A 25,749-nucleotide genomic window follows, 5' to 3' on the forward strand; every position below is an offset into this window, starting at 1 on the left:
ACCATCACCACTATAAAACTACCAACACAATTCAAATCTTCCTCATCAATCTTGCAGTTTTTTCCTCTGTTCCATGGACTCTTCAGCTTGATTCAATAGTTTGGCGAATCGTTTCCCTCGCTGTTCCTCAAAGTACTCTTCTCTTCGTGCGTTAAACTTCTTATCACCCCGTTCATGATTCTTTACGAACACTTCATTAATACAGGCACAGAATTGCTCTTTAAGTGGGGCACACATGTTAAATACTTGCATTACCTTATTCTTATCACGACAAATAAAGTAGTCTTGAATTACCGCACGACAAGTAGGGTAATCACTAAGCCGAGGATGACATGTAATGCCGCGGAGAAAAAAGTTATCACTGTATGAATCACTTCTCTCAATATATGGATAATACTCCGCTCTCAGTCTCCAGTACTCAAAGTTACGCAGAACATACACATTCTGCCGCCATGTTCGTCTTTCCGCAATGTATGCATTTATCTTTGTTTCGTGTGCGGTATCCACTGTGTGGTGATCACGCGGCAGCAATCCATGGCGAACGCGGGATCCCGTCTTATCCGTCATGCCACGTAATTCCTCAATGGCATCCTTTGAGAGGAATTCCTGCGCCTTCTTCTGCGCCGCATCCGCATTGGCAGTACTCATTCTCAGAAACTGTACGTATTTTCCTCTATCTTCGCTTTTCTTTCTTTCTTTCTTTCTCTTTATGTGTATTGTAACGAGTTACTTATCCCAACCCTGTACTTTCTTCTTTTTTCTTTTCTTTTTGTATTCTTTTACCAATTTCACACCTTTGGAGATATGGTAATGTAATGATACCGCAGCAGGTGCTGTTGCTGCTGCTGCTACAACGACGCTGTTGTCACTATGTAATATCCAAAATAGAAAGAGAGAGAGAGAGAGAGAGAGAGAGAGAGAGAGAGAGAGAGAGAAAGAAATACTAATACAGATTAAAGCCAATATAGATATATATATTAAAAAACAATTCACTGATATCCACACTAGTAAACAATACCACAGAGAGAAGTTAAAGAAAACAAAACAAAGAGACAAATCAAGATAATATGAGATGACCTCTTCTTATTAATATTGTTCCCTTTTTCATCAATTCATTCATTCATTGTTTACTCGAATTACACACACACACACAGACCTCTTTCTACCACTTTACTCATAATATTTAAGCAGATGGGAGAGTGACGGCAAGGTCTGGAAACACCACACCCGTACGCACACAAGCCGCACAACTACGTGGCACCTCCGCATTCAAATAAAACATCAGATGTACGGCAAGCTCCACCGTACGTCTCTCACAACAACTCAATACTCCATCTAACACTACACATTCTCCATCATTTTCCTTCGCTGGCATGCGGAGTTCAAATAACGATGGCAACAACGCACGAAGCTGAACTGCGGCGTCAGCAGTAGTAGCAGTAGAAGAGGAAGGAGTACACATCATCAGTGGATGTCCACTACTCGCAACACGCCAAAGTGGTAGGAGGAATTCAAAAACAACACGATCCACCATTGCGTGATCGGTGTTCGTGCGAAGTGCGAAAAGAAGCCGCGGCACAAACAACACCGCCTCGCAGAGAAATTTTAATCCCTGTGGTGATGCTGCCGCCGCTCGTGAGGCGAGCAGGACAGAGAGAACGTCAGCGGTAGCCAACAGGACCTTCATCCACGTTGTATCCTCTGTATTATTATTATTATTATTATTATTATTATTATTATTATTATTAGTATTATTGCTGGCAGCACGTGTGACAGACTGCAAGAGCGGAGGAGCGAGAAATAACAGTCGTGGGAGAAGACTACTGGGGAAATGCACAACAGCCGCACGTAGGGTGTGAAGTGGACCAAGCATGCGCAGAGCACTCCGACTGTTTATTCCACTATTATTCTGATTTACCCGTGTTGTTGTTGTTGTTGAGGTATCTTTTACATCACGGATCGTAAAAGATAAGAAATCCCGCAACATTTGCCACGCATCATCTGAAGAGGCCGCTAAAGGAAGACAAGCATCTGCAATAGCATTAGCAAGTTCTAAACGAGACTTACTACCACTACTAAGAATAGTACTGCTACTAATCGTATTACTACTATTACTTTTAGCATTATGAACTGTCTCTGGAGCGGCAATAGTAGTAGCAGTAGTAGTAGTAGTAGTAGTATTAGCGGCATTCGCTACTAATTCCCGCATTGTAAAAGGTACCTTTGCTGTGAAAAGTTGACGCAAAAGTTGCATATGTTGTTTTTTAAGCAGACGGTGTTTACGTAGAAACATAGAAAGACACGCAAAAATACGTGCAATTGCTGTAGCTCGATGAACGCGTTCCACATCACGAAAGAGGGCGGTCTGCAGTTCCATTAACTCCTTCCACGCCATACTCCACTTTGGCGAACACTCCTCAAAGAGTTCAAGTATTCGCATTGGTGATGTACCAATCTCCACAAGAGCAGTCTCTCGCTGTTGTTGTTCCTCATCCTCCTGAGCAAAGGAAACTCCATCACTCATATCTATGGATGTACATGGCTGTAACATGGTCTCAAGAAGATCAGGAATAACCTGAATCATTTTCATGGCTGTTGTGATGACTGTATTACTACTATTACTATTACCAGTGGTATGCATAACAACATTGGAAACACGAATCACCATCTTTACCCACATATCGGATTCCCTTAATACCATACGAACACCACTTGGACAGACTTGTAAAATAAGTTGCAGTAATTCAACACCTGTGCGACGAACAGAAACCATTGCATGTGTTAACGTCACATCCACCGCACGCATAACTGCCTGAACACGCTCCAAATCACAAACCATCTCACTACTCTTTACATCTCCTCCTCCTCCTCCTCCTCCTACTGTTCCTCTGTTCAGTGAAGTGGGATCATTTTCATTTCCAAGATTCTGTTGTGAATAATCACTTGGTGGGTGTAAAATAATACGTAACGTGTTAAGTGCGGCACGGCGGACATCATCTTCTGTATCTGTCATCGCATCCAATGCACTTGTAAAGGCATATAATAACTCCACTGGACTTAATAACAATTCTTCCACTCTTTTTGCTGCAGATGATACGGTAAAAGCTGAGGAGGATTGACTAATTGCCATTCTGTGCGTTTCATAGTTCGCCGTGATACTTCTCGTGAGGGATGTAAAGGCGGAGGCTCGCACACCTTTCTTGTAATGCCTCGCTCCACACAAGTGTTCCTTAAAGTCCCTGTGTAATTGCTCTGCGGACACCACTACAGTGGCTTTATCTTTTTCTCGTTGTTGTTCTCGTTTTCGATTTTCTGATTCGTTTCCTGTTGGGGGTTCTTCTATTGTTGCGCGGGTGATGGCGGATGGGGCAGTGACGCGCAGTGTTCGTGCATGCACTTCTGCCCGTGTGGCTGTGGCGGGTGCGAGTTTCTTGCGGCCCACCTTTTGTTTGCGCTGCTCAAAGGCATCATCCCCTTTACGTGCCTTTGCCTTCACTCGAACCATAGATTATATATATATATATATATATATATATATATATATATGGAGAGAGAGAGAGAGAGAGAGAGAATGTCAATTATGAATAAATAAGTAAATAAGAATTGTAATGCCAACTTATTTTTTTTTTCCTGGTTTCACTTCTACCCACCACTACCACAACAAGAACCTTTCTTTCCTTCTTTCTCTTTCTTTCTCCCTTTAGTAGAGAGAGAGAGAGAGAGAGAGAGAAACTTAATATTTGTTAAAATAATAGAAGAAAAAATACGCAGAAGAGTGAGAAGAAAAATAGGGCACACAGACATATGTATACAAATAGAATTAAAACAGAGAGAGAGAGAGAGAGAGAGAGAGACACAAGAATCAGAATATCTTGACCCTTGTCAAGGAACACAGAAATAAAAAATTAATTAATTAATATAACCAAACATATAGAAACGAAAATACAGATCTACTTCAATACTTCAATAGGCACATCATGTGGAAACGAGAGAGAAACTGCCCCCTCCCTTCTTCTCCCCTAAGAGCAACCTTTTCTCTTCTTTTCTCTCTATCCTATTCCCAGTCAGCTTTAACAATCCATCCACCTAACCAACAAAGAGAAATAGATAAAAAAGAAAAACAAGTAAATTGAATGCACCTCCACATAATTACATAAAAAAAAAAAAAAAAAAACAACTGATTATCATATTTTCCCAAGGAAAAAAAAAATAAACAAGACACCCACTATTACCCTCTCTCTATTTTTTCTGCTGCTGCTTCTGCTCTTCCTCTGTGGAGGGAATAATCGTAACTACGGAGAGTGGATCTGGCATAGGAGGGCATTTACACACATATTCCTCTTTAAACTTCGGAACGCTGGGGTGATCGAGGGGAAGCACTCTACCATCTGGTGCTATCCAACCTGCGAGTTGCGGCATTTCAGGAATGTTGTTGGTGTTATTTTTAAAATCCTTTTTAATGTCATTGCCGCTGACTGTATTCACACCAGACATTTCTGAGAGCAAAGAATATCCTTTAATAATGAATAAATATAAATATATAATTATATATACGTATCGACGTAAACTAATATCGGCAATCGTTTTTTTTTTTTTTCTCTTGGGTGTGTGGGGTTTGCCTTTCTAATTCTTGTATTGGCTGCTAGTTTTATCTCTTTAAATTTGTACTGGACGTATAAAACAGGAAGAAGAAAAAAAGAAAAAAAAAAAAGAAAAAAAGCATTACGGCAATTTACATGTGATTGGGTAAACATGAGCGCATAATATCAAGTGATGGCTTTAAATAAAAAAAAAAAAAAAAAACAAAGCAAAACAAAAGAAACACAGAGAAACGTACATATGAAACACACATATTCACACGATTGAAATGATAGAAACCTATGCAATAATAAAAAAGAGAGATAAACAGAGAAAAGCCGCACTATTACTACTACAGCCATGTGTGTGAGTGTGTGTACATATATATATATATATAAATAAATACGAATAGACAGCATTTCATAGAAAATCCTGATGAAATCTCTTTCTTTTTTTAAAAATATTCTGTTTATTCTCTCAATTTTCACACTTCCAAGCGGTTACGTTACCCTTTTTTATTTCTGGTGGACTACTACGCGCTAGAGCAAAGAGGGGGGAATAAAGAAAAAAAAAAAAGGAGGTCCAAAACCTCCCATGTTCGTCTGCCAGAAACAAGAAAAAAAAAAGGGGACACGTACAGAAAGATAGAAATAAAGAAAAAGAGAGAGGGGGTGAGAGAGAGATAAGGAAAGTACATAAATAATCACTCTTGTAATAATGTATATATATATATATATATATATATATATATATATATATATAACCATGTAGAAGTCCATTCATCTCAATCGGTTTCTATTCACTGCTGGCTGAACTATATCTCAACATTATCTTCACAACATTTTTTTTTTTTTCCTTCACACCATAAGCAAAAAAAAAAAGAAAAACAACAACAACAAAAGTGCAGCAAGACAAAGCCTCTAGAAAAACAGGAATTTGCTTCACACAGAGAATCGTATAATTAAACTGAGACTCAGACTCAACGTGAAATGGAGAGAAAGAGGGTGCGTGTATGTGCATGTGCATGGAACACACGGAGAAAAAGAGAACTAACGGCAGAAAAAAAAATAATAATGATAATAATACCAACAATCACCACAGCTACAATAATGAGAAAAACCTCTAAAAACTGCATTTCCATTTACTATAAATATATATATAGTAAATGTAGAGAAAGAGAGTAAGAGAAAGACACATAGACTTATTTCTGACCATTCCATTTTCATTCCAATTACACACCCTCAACTTACACGCACGCCACACATAAGCAAGAAGAGAAGAAACAAACTTAAGCAAACAACTAAAAAGAAAAAAAACAACAACAAAACAAGGAGCATAAAGCAATGAAAAAAATAATAATAATAAACACTAGATTCTTTGATTTCTTTCTCCTTGTTATTTTAGTAGTTCTTTCATTTCTTTCCTCTCTTCTCTTCTCCTCCTTCCCTTCCCGTTTTTTCTTCTTCTCTCTCTCTCTCTCTTTCTGTGTGTGTGTATCCACCGTTTGTCCGTTCTGAAACGCCCTTTTTTTCTCCTTTTTTTTTTTTTTTTTGATTTATTTTCTTTTTTTTTTTTTTTTTTTTAAATCCCTCTTTTTCTAACCCAGGTGCTCTGCAACGACCTCCCAAATCAATCATCATTTCTTTCCTTTTTCTTTCCGGTAAAACTCTCTTCTCTCTTCTTCAATCAGCATTTTGTCAAAACTACAAAGTTTTTTCACATATAGCACATTTTTTTTAGAACACTACTGCTCCAGATAGAGTGTCACCTCTTTTGCATTGTCCATCGATTCTTTTTTTTCTTCTTCTTTTTTTTCTCTTTTCTTTCCGCGATGTGTATATCTAACGTGTGTGTATTTATATTCCTTGTATACTTGCGACCTACAAAAAGAGATCCTCAAAGGGATCCTTCTTCTTTCCTTTCTTTGCAGGTTCCGTTGCTGCAGGTTGTTGCTGCTGCTGTGGAAAGCTTCCCTTCGTAAAGTCCATAGTGGCCTGTTGGAGGTTAGGTTGTTGTTGTTGTTGTTGTTGCGGTGGCATGGGCATGGGTTGTTGTACAGACTGCGGTGCAAAGTTTGGGCCAGCGCCGCCCCACGTCGGTGGCATTACATCTTGTTGATGTAATTGTGGATGTAATTGTTGTTGTTGTTGATGTAATTGAGGATGTAATTGTTGTTGTTGTTGCATATTAAATGGTGTTGTTCCTTGAGGTTGTGCTGTGGGGTACATGGGATCCATTGGATAGGCCCCCGGCACCATCGTTGGTGCCCCTGTTCCCCAACCATCATCCATCACAACATGTTGAGGTGCTGCTGCTGCTGGTTGTTGTTGTTGCTGTTGTGGAGGGACTTGACTGAAGAGAGAGTCCTGCCAGTTATTATTATTATTATTATTATTATTTCCACCGTCAAACTGTTGTGATGGGGCCTGTGGAGAAACAGAGGCCGTTGGTGGCACAGGCGAAGAAGAAGAGGCCGTCACTGGTGTGGAATCAAATAAATCATCAAATAAATCATTCTTTTTCTCCTTTGATGGATCATTCTTTTCTTCTTGTGATTTTCCTTCATGTTCTTCTTCTTCTTCCTGTTGTTGTTGTTGTTGTTGTTGTTTCTCTGTTGTATTGGAGTCGGAACCATCTCTTCTCGTACTGGTATCCTCAGACTTCTTCCGTCTCCCCGCCCCACTCGCAGCCTTTGCCATTCGCCATGCCTCCTCCTGTTCACGAATAAGTTTCTCACGATAGGCCACCATCTCAGGATCTGTACTCTCCGCATCCACGCCTAATGCCGCAAGCGTCTCCGCATCCAACTCACCGCCACTACCATGTGATGACAATGATGTCCGTGAACGTGGTTGCCGTTGGGATGGTCGTTGTGTTTGTTGTTGTTGGGATTGTTGAGATTGTTGTTGTTGTTGTGGATCTCTCGTAACAAACTGTAAACGTCCGCCCCCGACCACATTACTTTCCTCCGCTGCTGCCGCCGCACTGACGTGTCGTTCGCCCTCCACCCGCAGTGGCGGGGCCTTTGGCGGAACGGGTCGATTCACCACCTTCACATCCTGCTGCTCCCACCCATCCGGCCACTCCGTCGCGGTGAAGAAGAAGGTGCCAATGTATTTACTGATGTCTTGATCAAAGCGGAGAAAGTTCGTGAGAGCAAAGATATCCCACCGCTTCTCTGGATCCTGCTCAAGAAGATGCTCCAGTGCCACTCGAAGAGAACTCGTATACCACATCTCCGTGCCAGGTGGATAACGTAATTTCAGACGGCCCGTGAGGCCCATATTGGTTTCACCAAAGGGGAGACGTAAATACATCATATAATACAATAATACCCCAATAGACCAGAGATCCACACGTTCATCAATACGTTTATGACTACCAGGATCAGCCATCTCAGGAGCACGAAAGGCAGGCGTCGTGTGACGTTCAATATCCTCCACAGCAAGAGCAATTTCCTCACGATTCGCACACTCATATGCCTCTGTTGTGGCACTGCCAAAATTACACAAACGGTATGCCGCCGCCCCAGTAGCAGCAGAGTGAATAAGAATATTATCTGGACAGATATCACGATGGGCAATAGGGGGTTGTTGGGTATGTAAATATCCCACCGCACTGGTTACAGCAAGTAAGACTTGTACAATTTCACTCTCCGGCATTCGACTCTCTTGCCGCAGTCGACGGAGAAGGTTATTACTACAGTACTCCATCGCCACCGTTACACCAAGTTTACCATCACTGCGGGTAACCTCCGAATGATAGACACGCACAATACTCTTATCCTTCACACGTGAGAGAATCTCCAGTTCACGGTGGGCCATTACAACTTCATCCACATTAAAGAAGGAACGTTTTAAGGCGAGATGATGTGGAAACTCAGGAAGATTTTCCACATTTTCAACCAGAAATACATAGGATCGAGCAGCATCCTTACTACTCTTATATCGTGTATGTTCCTTGTAAGTCATGGCGTGATTTACTCCATCACCAATCTTTTGTAATACACGAAAAGGACGTCCCATTACAATAATTGTCTCTGTACCATCGTGATTGTATTTTTCAATCTTTCCCTTGGAGGAAAATCCCTTGTCCTTTGAGGACTTGCCACCTGAACTACGGGAATAACCCATTTGAAATGTTCTCATACCACAATACAATACAGGTATATAAATAGATAAATATCTATATAGATATATAAATATAGATCTATTTATTTATATACGTATGTATGTACGTGTGTATGCTGGTTCCCTGAACCAGTCCTTCTTCCTCTTCTTCTGCTGCTGTTTCTGGCTATATAATGATGCCAGACACACTCCGCCTCGGACTAGTTTAACTAATAACAAGCTACTACACTACTCTCTCACCTCTTCCTTCGTTTCTTTCCTTTTATTGATTTCTTTCCTTTTCCCTTATTCGTTCCTCTGTTGTCGCTGAGACACCTCAAATGAACTAAGGGTCAGTGCAGATTAAAAAAAAAAGAAAACAAAGAATAGTAATAATAAAAAAAAATCAACAGCTGAGGAAAAAGCAAACAAAAAACAAAACCTTTACATAAATTCAAAGAAAAAAAAAGAGAGACAGATCAATACCTCAATCAAACACAGAGCAGATATAAAAAGAAAGAAAGAAACACATTTACATATCTCATTACCATCACGGCTTTTCATACAAACATCGCAAAAGACGTAAAAAAAAGAAAAAAAAATCATTTGCTCCAGAGAGCACAGGAATTAAAAAACAAAAACAAAAAAAAAAAAAGAGCCCAATAAAACAACAACATTATAGGGGGAAAAAAAAGATATTCAGTCCAAGAAGTATACCGAAGGATAAAAAGAAAAATGAAGCCAAACAAACAAAAAAAACAGAGAACAAAATTGAAAACGAGAGAAACTCATAATTCTGAATGTTCCCAATGAACAAGAAAACAAAAAACAAAAAACAAGGATAACAACAACAGATACCAGTAAAGAAGAACAAGTGAAACCGGTATATATATATATTTCTCCAAATAATTGTATGGGTATAGGAATGGGACTGACAAATACGGAAAGTTCACACATTTTCGCATTTACATCTTCCAATAAATACACTATATAGTGTACAAAGTAAAGGAATGAAGATAACACACATACACATAGAGCATCACCTTCTCTGCAAAGAACAAACAAGTAACAAATCATATATATATATATGTACATTTATTACTTAATGTAATAATTAGTATCAATTCTCTCTTTTTTTTTTCTTTTCTTTTCCTTACTTTACTCTCTTAGCAGGACTGCACTCCGGTAATCAAACATAGGTGGTGAGAGATTAAACATATGTATTTGACGCCAAAGTTCTGCAAATAACCACCGCAAAGCAGCTCTATTGTTATCTACCATTACCTTTCGAATAACATCCATCTGCCTTCTTTCCGTTGTTGTACCTTTACGTGTTTCCTCCCCACTTTCACCTTCTCTTCTATTCTCCACTTTATCTTTCTCTTGTTTCTTCTTTTCTTCTTCTTCTTCTTCTGCTGCTGTTTCCCTTTGCAGAACCTCCAAAGTGGCCTGCATGATCATCAATGATCTTTCACATCCCGCCGGACTCCCACGCCTTAACAGACCGCGGGGCCGCAGCGGATCTTGTTTGCTGGACATCACACCCCAACTATTCGTTTCATCCGATTCAGATGTTGGCAGTTTGTCTGCTGCGGTGACGGGAGAAACAGTTTCTATTCGGCTCAGTTGTGTGCGTACAGCAATAACAATTTGGTACAAGAGAGAGAGTTCCTTACTGGAGGCAAGTAGAAACAATAATAACTCATATGGAGACCTCTCTGTGTTAGACATTGTACCATCACCAATACTAGTAGTAGTAGTAGTAGTAGTAGTACTGGCATTAAAACAATATCCAGAACCTTCTCTACATGATTTCCTCATCTCACTAGCCCATACAGAACCAACTGGGTTGTTCTCTACAAAGAAAGATTCTTCCTTCTCTGTTTCCTTTTCATCTTCTGGTTTAGTAGTACATACTCCATCCACAATATGATCTCTGCATGTTAATTTCACTAAATGCATAAGATTAAACACATCATCACGCATTGCTAGTGTCCAAAGAAGAGGAACAATCGTTCCACCATCTTGTTCACCTTGTGTAGGTACAATAGATGATCGTATGATATGTAATAAGACATTTATCATCTGTAGACAAACCCGTTGTGCCTCAACACCTCGTCGCAATACTCGACAAGAGGCTAGATAATTGAAGCTATTCACAAGTTCTAACATGACATCCTCACCAAGGACTTGATGTAGAAAATGTGGTTCTGTAGTCAATCCACCTGTAGTAGTAGTATTAGTATTAGTATTAGTATTAGTAGTATTATTGGTAGTAGATCTTACTATTCTGGGGTGTTTGTGTGCGAGACAAACCCGTAGTGTGTGGAGTACTTCGGTGGCAGATCGGTGTAGTGCCTGATACCAACGTGGGGCACTCGGTGAAAGTACATAACAGAGTGACAAGACAAGAATATCTGCGTATGTGCGAATACGTAGCGCTGGGGAAGAATTCTCATTTCCCCCAGTCATATTCTTTCCACTATTATTATGATTATGATTATGATTATTATTTCCAAGAATAATAAGTTTTTCTGGAAGCATTGGCATTGCCGCTCGCAATGTAGAGAGAAATTCATTCGCTTCTTCTCTCGTTGCTCCTGATTCCAATGATGGAAGAGGTGTTGTAAGAAACCGTAGGAATGGAGGATATCGCAATAGAATGAGTAGACAAAGAAGTGTCATTTGTCCTTCACCAAAGCGAGTAGATGATACCGCACTTGATACGAGTAGATTATACACAAGTGAGAGAAAAGGACGTGAACCACCACCACCAACAATCGCAACAGCAACTGGATTATGTTGAAGTAACCAAAGAAGTAAATGAAGGGCAAGTGGGGCACACGGGATGACAGTTCCTCTCGTATTAAATTTACTTGCTGTTAAAGGGTTCTCTAGTAATATAAGTAAACTCTTAACAAGGCTTTGAACGTAGTTTAAGGAGGAAAAGTTCCCATCATTACTACTACCATTAACAACACTGTTACTTCCTTCACTGTCCCTACCAGATGGTAACATAAGTCCAGCGTTCGTATCCGAAGAATAAGAAGAATGAGAAGATGATGAAGGTTGAACACCAATGGAAGAAATACCATCATTTGTAGTTCCAACAACACCAGTATCATGAGATCCTAACGCTGCTTTCATCACTTGTATGAAAACATTACATTCATCTTCATTCAATTCCTTCTGTAATGTAGAATGATCAAAGGTACTTAAACCATTATAGACACCCATACTAAGAAGCGATAAGGCATGACCCAATACATCAATATGAGTTGATGTCAAACAACTACTTCTCTTCCATACAGTGCGAGTAACAGCAGATGCGAGAGGTCGTTTTGGATAACAGCGTACAACATGTAATAAAGATACACATAGTAAGGCACTGAAAGGTTGTCTTCGTCCATCCAAAAGTCCCTTCAGCATCACAGCAGTAGTCTCTTCCCTACGCTGTTGCGAGAGATGCGATTTCACATCATCCTTATCATCATTATTTCCCTTCTCATCCTTTTGGACTTTAGTAACATTAGTACTAGAGTGTGTGGATTTTGCAAATATAGGTCCGGAGAGTGTTAACACAATAGTGCGAAGAAGTAATGCTCTGTGTTCCTCATCTAATGGAATAACATCTGTGTGTTGAGATGCTGTTCTACTAGACACCATACTGCCATTCAGTGAATTCGCCATACTGGATGCTAATGGTGTATTCATAGTGGCAGTTCGTGGAGTTGGGCCGAATGGTAATAACTGTGAGTCCAGTTGAGTGAGTAGCGCTAAATCCATGGCGAGACCTTCTTCTGTAGACATTGTTTTCTCACTAGACGGGTGAGGTTTATTCACCACTGTAAATCCCGGTAGAAAGAATAACTTGACAAGTAATTGAACGAGTCTGGTGCCTAGTGGTAACTTGGCGGAGAGAGAGAAACAAGTACTTGAAATATCTTCTTCAAGATCATCATCCTCATCCTCATTATTATTATAATTATTATTATCATTATTATCCATACCAGACATAGATGTATCTCCTCGTACAAAATAATGATAGGCAAAATCAGCGGCAAATGGACTTTCCTTTCGATTCTCTATTCCCATTAACTCACGGGTATGTTGTGAAGTAATAGTAATATTGGTCTCATCTTTAGCAGCAGCCTCTTCATCCTCGCGAAGGAGTCTTTTCATTTCATTAATATCTTCAAAACAGTACGGTAAAGCCCCAGAAATAAGACGAAGGGCATTCACTGCAGAAGTGAAATCCATTGGCTTCACAGACTCATCACGACCTTTTCTTTTCTTTGAAGAAGATTTATTCTGCATATAACTCACATCATCACTTTCACCTTCTTCACCTTCTTCATTTTTACTAGAGAGTGTGTAAAAGGCCTCAAGTTGTTGCATAGCCGCATAAAGGACTGAAGCCAATCGGTCTGGATGATACAATCGCAACAGTCTCACATCTTCTGCTGTCCAAAACGAGGCATGTTCTTCAGCAGAAAGATGTGTACAAAATAAAGTTCGCCAAAAGATATTCATATCTTCACTACTCTTTTTAATAGTAACAGTGTCTCCATCCCTTTTACTGTTGGAGTTAATAATATCACCAGAGAGTGGATGTTCCTTGTAGTGAAGTTCTGCAATGGCTCGACGGAATGCATATGGATTACCAAGAGATTGTCCCATTTGTATCTATTTACAACTTCTTCAATTGAATAATCCTTGTTTTTTTTTTTTCCTTTCTTTTTTTCTTATCTCTCCTTTTTTTCTTTTTCTTCTTCTACACCTAGATTATTTGTAAATAAATAAATAAATTTATGGGTAAAGGTGAAAGAGTATTTTATCTATCACCGTTATTTGTTATCGTTTCTTCCTTGGAACAATGTAATTATATATAATATGTATGCAAATATAAAGAGAAATAAAGGAAAAAAGAATAACAGAGAAGCAACAACAACAACAAGAAAAAAAAGAATAACAATATAATGAAATAACATGAGACAGTTCCCCTCCAAGTACAAAATAGAGAATAAACCCCCCATATATATATCTATATAAAGGTATTTTTAACTTATACATATATATATATATATATATATATATAAACTCTTTATCTCTCCCCTACGTCACACCTGCTATGCCCACAGTATGGATAAGGGCGAAGAAGGCTCTAGTAAGGGGATGCTGCTGCTGTCCTGTATAGATTGTGTAATGTTTTCATTTACTTCATTTCCTATTCATTCCTTTTGTGTATACTATATATATTACCCTATACGCAAATTCCCACGGTATTATTCATAAAAAAAAAAAAAAAAAGCAAAGAAGAAAGAAGAAGAGATAAAAAAAATAAAGGGAAACACAAACACACTCAACTAGCAGAGGAAAAAAAAAATAGAAAAAAAAACAATACAATTACACTATACACATTATACAGCCTTTATATATGAAACTCAAGATTAAATATCAACAGTCATTATCATCATAATAATCAACAACAATAACAACAACACCAGGCGACGACTACGAGGATAATACATATTGCATTTCCCAAAAGTAAATCAAACAAACAAGCAAACAAACAAATACTGTTTAATAAAACGTAACATCTATACATTCCCAACGAGTCAATCTTAGTCTATATATATAGATAGATAGAGGGAAACTCAATGGGGTTGTGGCGTATCGCTGTTACTACTCGCATTTGAGCCGGTTGTCATACTTCTTCTGATAGCACCCCGTAAACCCACTGGCATCTCATGTGATTGTGAATGTTGTTGTTGTTGTTGTGGCCAGAATGTGTAATGTTGTTGTTGTTGTTGTTGTGAATGCCGGTGTTGGAAATCGTACATGGCATCATCTACCTGTCCAACACCACTACCGCGGTGCATGGCTTCCACAGCGTCTAATTCGGCAACATCTTCAGGCGTGCCAATATCAAGACGAGTACCGTGCCGATTCAACATAGATATATAGATAGATATATATATAGATAGATAGATAGATAGAATCTACTCTACGTTAGATCTAATGTGTGTAACTACAACGTGGTCTAAAGCCCTATATATACATAGAGGGAGAGAGAGAGAGAAAGAAAGAATGAGAACACAACAAAAAGAAAAAAAGGATAGACTTTGATCTAATTACCTTCTTCTTGTTTTTATTTTTTCTTTTACATAATTCCTTCTCCTTTTCACCAAAGAAAGCAGTGTGAAGAGAGAGTGAGAGAGAAGAAAAAAAAAATAAAAACGTTTTTTATTTTCTTTTTCCCCCATTCCTCTCCCTTCACAGAAACCCTCAACGCCTTTTTTTCATTCCCACACGGGAACACAATTAACGAAAAACAATAACAAACAAAACATGTATTCTTTTCCACTACGTGCAATCTTCTCTTCTCTTCTCTCCTTTTTTTAAAAAAAAAATCCCTTCCATTTTCAACACGGACAAACACACATACACACCACTGCAGTCCAAACACCTCATTACGCGTTTTTTTTTCTTTTCTTTTTCTGTTCTCTCTTCTTTTTTTTTTTTTTTAGAACTCTGGCGTAACCCCACCAGAAGTACTAGTGCTTCCAGCAACAGAATGGGACTTTGAAGATGTTCCCGTTTCCTCCTTATTCTCTTTTCCTCCTACCTTTGTACTTCCCATTTCACTGCTTCTTCTTGTTGTTGTTGTTGTCTCTGTTGAAGACTTATGAAGACTCTTATCACCACTACTACTACTACTACCAGTATTATTATGCAGTTCATTCGTAACGGAGTGATATAAAATACGTGCCGGTGGTGTGGAGACTGCAGTAGGAAGTGCCTCTCGTAATCGTTGTTGTAATAATTGTTGTTGTTGCTTTTGGGTGTAAATCCTTTGAAAGTCTTCCTTTGCAGAAACTTCCTTGTGAACCGGTTGAAGTGCCAGAAAACGTGATTGTAGAGTTTCTCCAGGATGACGATAGGTCTCCGTTACAAAGCGTGTTTGTTCCTCATGATGGAATATAAATCCCTCTTCTCTTGCGAGTAGTCGTGGAGCTCCATTTGTTTTCGTAATGGGTGTTTGCCAAGCCACTCGTACATTCCTGTTGGTATCCAATTGAAGTGGCTTTGATTTACGCATGTAGGTTAAAGGAGACTCTTCCATTTGATGACTTCTCTTACTGAGAAGTTCAATCCAAGACACTGCACGGGAAAGATATTTGGAACGATCCTTTGCCATTAAATCTTTTCCATGATAAAATCGGGCCCATCGCAGAATACTTGCAACGTTAATATCACTAAATTGTTGTTGCAACCACATCATAGAATCATTTGGGGAAGGTTCATCAAGACCTAATGGTCCATGTACAGACCATAAAGGATTTCCATTTTTCTCTGTTGATGATAATGCTGTAGATTCATCATTACTGCGTAGGACTTCCAAATAACGTTTATATACCTCACGTGCTACCTCTGGAGCCACAGCTTCCACATCTTTTACTAAGGATGTTGCTCGCATGACATCATCACTGAGTGAAACTTTTTTACCAGCGGCAAGGGCTTCTCGCATATGATGACCAATACGCACATGCACATCACATTGTAAAAGATTATCCTCCATTAGATAATTGTACACCGTAGCGGCCTCTTCTGCACAGTTGTGATCCAACAAGTACTCCAATGCCAACATCGCAATACGATAACGCCAAATAGGATCCACTTCTGCACGAACCACAACATTTTCATAATAACGTCCCCGCATCACATTATATACCCACATCACACGTACACGATGTTTAGCACGAATTGCACATCTCATAAGATTATATAATACCTCTCCATCTCGTGCCACATAAAAGAGTTTACTATTTCCATCTTCAAAAATAGCCACCGCATCGGCTATACGTTTACCAGCAATACAACAGGCAGTGAGAGCACGATAAACTTCCACAGGTGGAATACTTGTAACCCGACGGTATTCTTCACAAGCGGCTTTAAGATGACCACGTTGGGCTAATCGAATAATCTTTCGCATAAGAGGTACTTCATGGGTTGCCGCAGGTACAGATCCATCACGATTAAGTTTCACTGAACGTCTAAAATAGTGATCTTCTTGAAAGAATGGACCACGACGTAACCAACGATAGATACGACCACGACAATCCAAAGTAGCGGCATTTAATCCCACACGATTTGGATCCTCCACATTAATATTCTCATGATCTACCACTGCTGGTTTGTCAAGACGTCCAATATGTGGATCATAGGAGTGAATCATATCATGCGTCACACGATGTCCATTACGAGCACTCATCAGAGATACAGGTGTCACCAATGCCTTTGGACCAATACTGATATCCGGCATATATTTCTCCAATTCATGCTTTGGTATCATAGACACCGTGCGATCCTCCAACACATGTGTCTTCTCTGTGCTGTAGCCGCTGTTGTAGTTTCCCGGTCCACTGCGATAGCGGCCGCGGCCCCACATCTGCGTGAGATCCTCCGGTGTGAGATTGGCACGACTGAAGCGGCTTGGCTGCCACGGCACGCGTGGGCGGGGAATATACCGAAGAACAGAAGTGGCCGCCTCATGGCCCAGACCGCGGCCCTTGTTAAATACACCAGAGACAGACATGGTGGGATATTAGGAGAATATCTATCTATATATCTATATCTATATCTATATATATATAGATAGATAGAGAGAAGTAAAGAGATCAATATAGATAGTGAGGATTGGGTGTTAAGGGAGTCTCTTTACTCTCTGTTGGTGTTATGGATCTCACACAGCCAACCCACACTCCACCTCCTCACTCTCCGGTAAGTAATACTACTCCTACTGAAATGGAAACAACCGTTACCACAAGAAGAAGAAAAAGAAGAAGGAAAAACGATTAAAAAAAAAAAAGATAATGTGTCTTCATAGTTTCACGTTTTTTTTTTTTTTCATCATTGCATATCAAAAGAAGCAGAACACATAAAAAAGAAGTAAAACGAAGAAAAGTTACGTACACAAGTATAAAAAGTTTTAATAGAACCTTTTTACACACCATAAAACAAAACAAAACAACAAAAACAACACACAGTATGGCTTTTTCATTTACGGTGATGATCTCCCCAACGAACCAGTGAAAGAAACTGGCACAACACCAGTACTACTACCACCACCAACAGTACTTCGACCACGCAAGCGGTGAGATGATTTTGCAGATTCCAGTCCCTGTGAAAGTGCAGCTTGCGCCGCTTTACGTTCCGCCTCCTTCTTCTTCACTTCCTCTGCAAGTGCCGTAAGGCTATTCATGAGACTCACATTATCCTCACAAAGCCGCACGCGTTCCTCATCTCCTTCACGTAATTTCTGCTCCAACTTCTCCATCTCTGTCTCTAATTTCTTTATTTCTGCTGAATTGTTTCGGATTTCTTCTTCTTTTTCCTCCAATGTTAACTTGGCGGCATTATGAGACTCTGTCATTTCCTCCAGTGAGGTGGTAAGGGCTTGTACTTCTTCCTGCAGTACGGCGTTTGCCTCCTGCTGTTCTGCGAGTGCCTTCTTCGCATTCTCCAATTGTGCCGTTAAACGAGTTACTTCACTTTCCAATTGCTCCACTGTACTTCGTAGTTCTTCCGCAGATGTGAGTTTCTCCTGCAAAGTTACACACCGTTCATGCATTTCTTCTAATTGCTGCTCAAAGGAACGGGTTGCCTTAAGACCATAACGACGTGCATTCTCACTTATCGGATCACGTCCAAGTGCATCCAGTTGTGCACGCAATAATGCCTCTCGTTCCATTAATTCTCCTTTTTCTACCAGTAGTGAAGCATTTGCACGTTGCAAAGACTCCAACTCTAATAATCGAAAACTCATATTTGTTTTTGTTCCCGTTATTTCTTCTGTTACTCCAACCATCCCTGTTGTCGGAAGTGATAATGATGAAGATAATGAGGATACTATAGGGATCTCTGCGACTCCTGCTGTTGTTGTTGTTGTTGCTGATTGTGTAAGCATAGATTCCTGTAAACGTAATTCCGCTTCTTGTCGTGCTTGTACGGCATTATGGATCTCTAATTGCGCTGCAGACAACTCACGTTTTATTCCATCCATTTCAAGCTGAAGGGCTGTCATGGTTTCTGTGAGTTTTACCTTTTCTTCTCGCATTGCCTGTATTAAATTACGATTCTCTGTTAATGCCCGATCATCTGGAAATATGGTAAACAATAAATCCTGTGTACACTTCTGCTCCAGTAGAGCAAGTTCCACACGATGAATTTGCTCTTGCAGTGCCTTGACATTCTCATCTTTTTCCATCATTTCATTACGATGTTGTTCCGCTTCCAATTCTAACTGACGTACACGTTCTTGCTGTTCTCCACAACGCAATTCCATTAAATGATGCTGTTCCACGTGATGGGCAATCAATCGATCCTTCTGTGCGATTTGTTCTCCCACCAATGCGGCCTCCGCCACCCGTCGTCTCTCACTCTCCACACCGGCCGCACGCCAATGTTCAACTTCCTGTTGTTGGACTTTATTCTTTTCTTCTGCTTGTTGTAACTGAGATTGGAGATCCGCCATGTTGGCATTAGCGGTATCTAATGCATCCACTGTTGCCTCATATTCCTCACGTGTCATCATAGTAGCCATACGTTCTTGTGCCTCATCACGGCTTCGTACAGCACTTACCATTTCCTCTTCCAATCGCCACATACGGTCAAGTAAGACTGTATGTTGTTTACGTTCTTCATGATAAGCTTCACGTAATTTGTTGTACTGTGTTTGTGCCTCATTGAGTTGTTTGCTTAGTTCTTGTAGGGTATATTGTTCATCATTATTATCATCTAGACTTGTAACAATACTATCATCATCGTCAGCATCATTATTATCATTATTATTTTTATCATCTTCAATATTACTATCATTTTTATCCATAGTTTGTTTTGGTTCCGCAAGGGTTCGTCGAATCATCCGTTGACGTTGTGCTGCTAATAACAATACTCGCTGAATCGTGTGTTCCTTTAATGAAGCTGTGCGAAGTAAACTAGCAATATTCTGCAATAACTGCAATTCATCCCTTTCACTAGGACTCTCTCCACTTTCTACCTTCTCATCCCTTGCTGCAACTGTATGAGACGCATCAGAGACGTTAATAACAGAAGCATTTGGATTTGAAGTGATAGGCAAACGAGTAATAGCCGTTTGAAGATCTGCGGCTGAGCGTAAAAGTACACGTTGAGCCTCATTCCAACATTCACGCATCATCTCCGCATGACAGGACTGCTGCGCGGCTGCAATTTCAATAGTTTGTTGGGCCACACGTACACCTTGTTGAGTACACACACGTACAAGAGATGCAATCACAGCATCTTTCATAGTCTCTGCAGCGGCATCCCTGGCGTTATTATTATTATTATTATTATTATTATTATTATTAACGCCTGGTCTACGACCAAGTTCCATAATACGAAGTAATGATGCTGCAAGACTTTTATCTGTTAACATTAAATCCGCATGATGTTTATGTAATACGGCATCAATATGTCCATCAACATGTGATTCCAACTGCATATAACGTTCATCAAATTCTACAAGAGAGAATTGTCTTTTTTCCATATCCTTATTTTCTTCACTTTGTTGTGTTTGTTTTTCTTGTTGTTGAGCTGTAATAGATCCTGAGGTGTTGCTAAAGACTACACCACAGTCAAGCACATCTTCACCGGATGTTCCCCTCATGACATCACTTTCCATTTGCCTTTGGACCATTGGCAAGTTAAACTTGGATGGAGAATCTTCCCTCTTACGTTTACGACTATGAACAATATCTCTCTGTGCAGCCTCTGTATCGGAGTTAGAATGACTTTCTTGTCTCTGTCTTTGTTGTTGTTGTTGTTGTTGTAATCGTTCCTCTGCTGTGTCTGCACGTTGAGTAGCAAGATACAACTGTTTCAATAACTCCTGGTTACGCTGCAGTAACTCTGACACAGAGTTTACAGAGTATCGATCAAAGTTTTCATCCTCACGGAGAATTTCAAGGAAACGTCTATTCTCCTCTGAATCCTCACTAACAATCATCGTGGTCGCCACAGAACCCAATAAACGATCTCTTCTTCTTCTTTTCCTATCCTCACCACTATGATTACTGCTATTACTGCTTCCACTGTGATGACTCTCCATAGTACCATACATACCACTACTAGGTTGAGCTAAGGAATTCCTAACGGGGTTTACAGTAGTGTAGTGAGAGCCTCTTCCCAATGCCACTCCACTGAGTTGATCAGATGCGGGCAATCGCGGCACATGTGTGTGTTCCACTTCCACTGTTGGAGATCCAAAGTTACGTAATAACAGTGATCGACGTGGACGATAGGCCGTGCGGGCAAATACACCAAGACCCGTGCGTACTCCACCCTCCACCTCCAATGGCCCAGCAGACCGCAGGGATACATCCAAGAGACAACTAACACTATTTGCCTCTACAGCTGTTCCTGTTCCTATTGTTGTTGTTGTTGTTGTTGTTGTTGTGCTTCTACCAATGGGATGAGCAGATACAAGATTTCGGTTTTCAAGGAGTGCTTGAGCTGCAGAGGCCACACGTCCTCGCGGTTCACGTCGTGTTGGAAGTTCACCTTCAAGTAATATCTCAGAATCTGCTACCGAGTATACATCCTCTTCTTCCTCTTCTCTTCCTTCTTCACCATTCGCTTTGTCTAAATAATAATGATGATGATGTTCCTCACACCGCTGTAATGCACGTCGTTGTTGTTCCACACGTACCAGTAAAGAAGATACCTGCTGCGAGAGAACACCATTACGGAATGTTAATTGTTCACAATCCTCACGAACACATTTGTCTTCCGCCTCAAGATTCTCTAAAGATGTACGGAGTTCTGTGTTAGATGACTGTAATTCTTCAATACGTGCCTCCGCCTCACGAAGGCGTTCAGCTGCAGATAATTGTGAGGCTGCAAGAGTGGCTTGCTGCTCAAGTTCACGAATAGCATTCTTCCAAAGTCCAGTATGTTGTAGTTGTAGTTGCAGTGCATCTCCTGTAGAATCAAGAACGTTATTTGAACTTTCCTCCATGAGACTTTGGGCTGGATGAAATCTTCCCTCTGTTGTGATAGATTCACGTGTAGTATCTACAGATTGTTGTTCTTTTTCTTTTTCTTCTTGTTGTTGTGAGAATGGATGTGATGAAAGTAATTGGGTTGACGCCTGCAGTACTGGTAGTACTTCATCCTTATGGAGAGTAGCATCTAATGTACTCATCATCAATGGATGTTGTTGGGCCGGCGTGGCATTTAACGCCATTTCTAATTCCTCCTCCAATCGTTTTAACTCTAATTTCATAGATTTACATTCCTGTTCCAACATATTACGTTCATTAAGGAGTTGTTGATGTTCAACAACTGGAATAGTTGTAGCCCGTAGGAGATGAATTTCCTGCCGATACTCCGCATTCTCCTTTACAACCTTTGCCAACAGTGTAGTCAACTCTTGTATTTGTTTAACCATCACTGTTCGTTGTTGTTCCTGCAGTTTGAGTGTTCCCCGTCCTTCTACAAGTTCTGCCATTAACACGGAATGCAATGGATCTGTTTCCGCTTGTGTAGATACTTCACCAGTGCCACGACCACCACTTTGGGCAGTAGCAAAGGCATCAGAAGAGGCCGCCTCTACAGAAAAAGTCCCTTCCTGCCGTTGTTGTGATATTGTTGTTGTTGTTGTTATTGTTGTTTGATCTTTTTCTTCTCCCTCTTCTCTTTCTATAGAAGGATGAGTGTCTTCTTCAGTCTTTGCAGGTTGTGGTTGAAGAGTACTATCGAATCCACCTTCTTCACGTGAACTGGAATAGACATCTAACGCAAAGGACTCACGTGGAGGCATTGACACACTCACATTAGAAGTACAGGCGGTGAGCTGCATATTATTATTATTATTATTATTATTATTATTATTATTATTATTATTATTACTCTCATTTACTATTTGACCCCCAAGCTTTTCAATCAGAGTGGCTGCCCCACACAATTGATCCTGTAAACTTGAGATCTGCGTCTGTAGTTGTTCCACCATACGAGAATGAGAAGCTGTGAGTTCATTTAATGCAGCCGCAGCGGCATCTGCAGATTCCACCATTGTACGTCCAAGGATCTTTGCACGTATACAACTATGATACTCCTCTAATGCTGTTTGGGCAGCACTTTCAAGAGTTTCCACCTCAACTCTTTCCGGCTGCACATCTTCATGATTATCCTTCTTCTTTAATTCCACACTCATCATGTTTGGTTAATCGGTCTCTGTTTTTGTACAAGTGTAAATAAATAAATAAATAATAATAATAATAATAATAATAAATAGATAAAAGTAAGTACACCCCTTTTATCCGTATCTGCGTTTAACTGGGGGGTGGTAATCGATTCGTGCAGATTTGTGTGATTCTAGCTTTCTATCCTTCTCTCTCCTTTTCTCTCCACGTCTGGGAGTAATGAGAGGGAGAGAGAGAAAATAAAAAAGAAACGAATTTGTTTCCTTCCCTTTATTTCAACGTCTGTTGTTCCCCTTTCTTTATTTTTTTTTCTCTTTTCGTTTTCACCTTTGTGCTTCAAAAGCAGAAAATAAAAAGAAAAAGAACAAGAAAGATAATAGAACATATCAACAAGAAGAACAAGAACAGTAACAGGATAACATAAACAAGAAGCATATATATATATATATATATATATAATTAGAAATAAAGATATTAACTTTTGTGTGAAAACAGAGAAACGATCTTTCTTGGTTTAGGATATACCCTCGTCAAGGTTAAATCTCCGGGACGAAAACAAACAAAAAAAAACAATAATAATTATAGTAATAAACATAGTATACGTTCATAGTAGTAATAGTAAAAACAAATAATAGAAAAGCAATACAAGCCGTAACTTCCCTCCCCCCGCTATGCCTCTTTTCTTTCCGTTTTTTTTTTTCTTTTTTCCTCCATCCATCCATCTATCTATCCATCCCCACTAAATAGGATGGTTTCTCTTCTCCAGAACTGTTAACACCCTTCTTCCCTCTTCCATCGCAATTACTTATTTTTCTTCTATCCTTTCTCCATTACCTTTACTTTGAATATTCCTGATCCTTTTTCTCTCTCTCTCTCTCTTTCTCTTTATCGCACACATATACATACACGTATACACATACAAGACAGTTTTCACTTACTGTCCGATAGAGTACATGAAGCAGTAATGTTGTTTGCATAAAAAGTAGGAGACCTGAAAGGCGATGAGTGATCCCACGAGTGGAATACGGTTCACACGACCCACCACAAAATGATCATACACAAACTTCTGCAGGACTGCAGAGAAGAAGGGATCTTGCAAGAAGGAATATCCAATATTTCGCAGTGCCTGTTGAACACGAAGGGCATCACGAGAAGTAACAGGAACGGGAGCTGCCACTTCCGCCACTGGCACCTGTGGAAGAGGTGGCATTCCATCACCATTCAACACAACATTATTATTTGTTGTACCTGTGATACTAGTAGTAGTAGTATTATTATCATTAGTAGTAGTAACAGTAACAGTATTATTATTATTATTATTATGATCAATGCTACCATTCTTCTCTCCGTTACGAGAAGGCACCTCACCACCCTCAATCTCTGCATTGTTATTGTTATTATTGTTATTCTCCTCATTACCGATAAACACCACTGGAACACGATGACGACGAATATAGCGAGAGACCAATGAGAGTATCAAATCAAATCCAAAGAAGGATAACCACACACCCCAATTCGACATGAGTGATCGTGAAGGTCCATCCTTTAACGCGGCATGTAATATAAATAGCGCATCCTCTTTTAATTCACTGACATCTGTAGTCTTCTCTGTGGGATCACTGCTGCTAACATTTGTATTTGAACGCATTTCCTTTGTTGTTGTTGTTGTTGGTTGAGGGACAACGGCAATACCGGGTTTCCCATACGGAAACACACGCCTAGCATAGATAAGCAGCAGTAATGGCCGCAGCAACAAGAGAAAGTCCACCACCACACCCAAGAGATCTAACGCCGTGCAGGGCAACGCCGCACTTCGCCGCACTCCAGAGCCTTCACTCCCATCATATTCATAATCATCCTCATCATAATTATAATGATCCTTATTATTATTATTATCATCATCACTTATACTTCTCGCAGATGTGTGGCTGTGTGGTCGTCGTGCGGCTACGCGTGGAATCACAAGTGTTGTGTTCGCCGGCCCCACCACACCAGCGTTATTTCCACTTTTACCAAACAACTTCTCACACCATCCCACAGCCCCTGTTGCTGCAGTTGTACCTGTATGATGATGATGGATATTATTATCATTATTATTACTTGTAGACAATCGACGGCGACGGGCAATCCCAACTGTGCGCTGCAGAGCCCGCAGAGCCCGTCGCAGTCGTCTTCGCAGGGCGGCCCACATCCACGGCACGAGAAAGAGTTGCCGGTGCACCATCACGTTAAGTAAACACTTCACAGACTGCAGGGCAAGCAATACATTCCACGCCGCACGATGTCCACAGTAGCGACGGAGTACAAGTTCCATCAAACACTCCACTTGTGGAATAATGCGGGTTAAGAGAAGGAAATAATCATTCATACGTAGCCGGCGACCGGGAATGGTGTTTGTGGTAATAGTGGTATGTGTAAAGGATTGTAAATTCACGAGTGTCCATGCGAGTTCTTTTGTGATGAGATTCCGTGGGTCTGTGACGATCATAGCAAAGAGATGTGAGAAGCGTTCAATACCCGCCACATTCTCCTTATTCTCACGCACCCAATTAGCGTAACTTTTTAGGAGACCAGCCATCTAATTAATTAATCAATTAATCAATCAATCAAACACACACAGACAGACAGACAGACTATTGTTAACTCTATTCTCTTCTTTCTTCTTTTCTTTCTTTTTTCCTTGTTTTCTTCTTTTATTTTATTATCTTTTTTTTCTTTTGTGTTTGTTTCCTTTGAATATCTCACGTCCGCCAATGTTGTTTACTAGTATACTACTAATGATGATGATTCTCTTTGTTTCTCTTTTTGTTTTAATTATAATTTTTTTTTTTTTT

The 25,749-nt window shown here is 40.0% G+C and overlaps 8 protein-coding genes across 8 annotated transcripts; all 8 read right to left on the bottom strand.

Annotated features, from left to right (window-relative positions):
- Positions 1 to 45: 45 nt before the first annotated feature.
- On the bottom strand, positions 46 to 648 carry TM35_000181930 (uncharacterized protein; the record flags this gene model as incomplete). Its single annotated transcript, XM_029026506.1, has 1 exon — positions 46 to 648. The coding sequence occupies one exon, from the start codon at positions 646 to 648 to the stop codon at positions 46 to 48; it is 603 nt and encodes a 200-aa protein (XP_028882202.1).
- Positions 649 to 1,183: 535 nt separating this feature from the next.
- Positions 1,184 to 3,505, bottom strand: TM35_000181940 (uncharacterized protein; the record flags this gene model as incomplete). The annotated part of the gene is made up of 1 exon (XM_029026507.1): positions 1,184 to 3,505. The coding sequence occupies one exon, from the start codon at positions 3,503 to 3,505 to the stop codon at positions 1,184 to 1,186; it is 2,322 nt and encodes a 773-aa protein (XP_028882203.1).
- A 2,953-nt stretch (positions 3,506 to 6,458) lies between these two features.
- On the bottom strand, positions 6,459 to 8,726 carry TM35_000181950 (protein kinase; the record flags this gene model as incomplete). Its single annotated transcript, XM_029026508.1, has 1 exon — positions 6,459 to 8,726. The coding sequence occupies one exon, from the start codon at positions 8,724 to 8,726 to the stop codon at positions 6,459 to 6,461; it is 2,268 nt and encodes a 755-aa protein (XP_028882204.1).
- Positions 8,727 to 9,845: 1,119 nt separating this feature from the next.
- On the bottom strand, positions 9,846 to 13,367 carry TM35_000181960 (uncharacterized protein; the record flags this gene model as incomplete). Its single annotated transcript, XM_029026509.1, has 1 exon — positions 9,846 to 13,367. The coding sequence occupies one exon, from the start codon at positions 13,365 to 13,367 to the stop codon at positions 9,846 to 9,848; it is 3,522 nt and encodes a 1,173-aa protein (XP_028882205.1).
- A 977-nt stretch (positions 13,368 to 14,344) lies between these two features.
- On the bottom strand, positions 14,345 to 14,644 carry TM35_000181970 (uncharacterized protein; the record flags this gene model as incomplete). Its single annotated transcript, XM_029026510.1, has 1 exon — positions 14,345 to 14,644. One exon carries the CDS (start codon positions 14,642 to 14,644, stop codon positions 14,345 to 14,347), a length of 300 nt encoding a protein of 99 aa, XP_028882206.1.
- A 569-nt stretch (positions 14,645 to 15,213) lies between these two features.
- Positions 15,214 to 17,286, bottom strand: TM35_000181980 (uncharacterized protein; the record flags this gene model as incomplete). The annotated part of the gene is made up of 1 exon (XM_029026511.1): positions 15,214 to 17,286. One exon carries the CDS (start codon positions 17,284 to 17,286, stop codon positions 15,214 to 15,216), a length of 2,073 nt encoding a protein of 690 aa, XP_028882207.1.
- A 465-nt stretch (positions 17,287 to 17,751) lies between these two features.
- Positions 17,752 to 22,929, bottom strand: TM35_000181990 (uncharacterized protein; the record flags this gene model as incomplete). Its single annotated transcript, XM_029026512.1, has 1 exon — positions 17,752 to 22,929. The coding sequence occupies one exon, from the start codon at positions 22,927 to 22,929 to the stop codon at positions 17,752 to 17,754; it is 5,178 nt and encodes a 1,725-aa protein (XP_028882208.1).
- Positions 22,930 to 23,849: 920 nt separating this feature from the next.
- TM35_000182000 (uncharacterized protein) lies at positions 23,850 to 25,493 on the bottom strand (the record flags this gene model as incomplete). Its single annotated transcript, XM_029026513.1, has 1 exon — positions 23,850 to 25,493. The coding sequence occupies one exon, from the start codon at positions 25,491 to 25,493 to the stop codon at positions 23,850 to 23,852; it is 1,644 nt and encodes a 547-aa protein (XP_028882209.1).
- Between the last annotated feature and the right edge of the window lie 256 nt (positions 25,494 to 25,749).

This window comes from Trypanosoma theileri (genome assembly GCF_002087225.1).
Source record: "Trypanosoma theileri isolate Edinburgh chromosome Unknown TM35_Tth_18_V1, whole genome shotgun sequence".
NCBI lineage: Eukaryota > Euglenozoa > Kinetoplastea > Trypanosomatida > Trypanosomatidae > Trypanosoma > Trypanosoma theileri.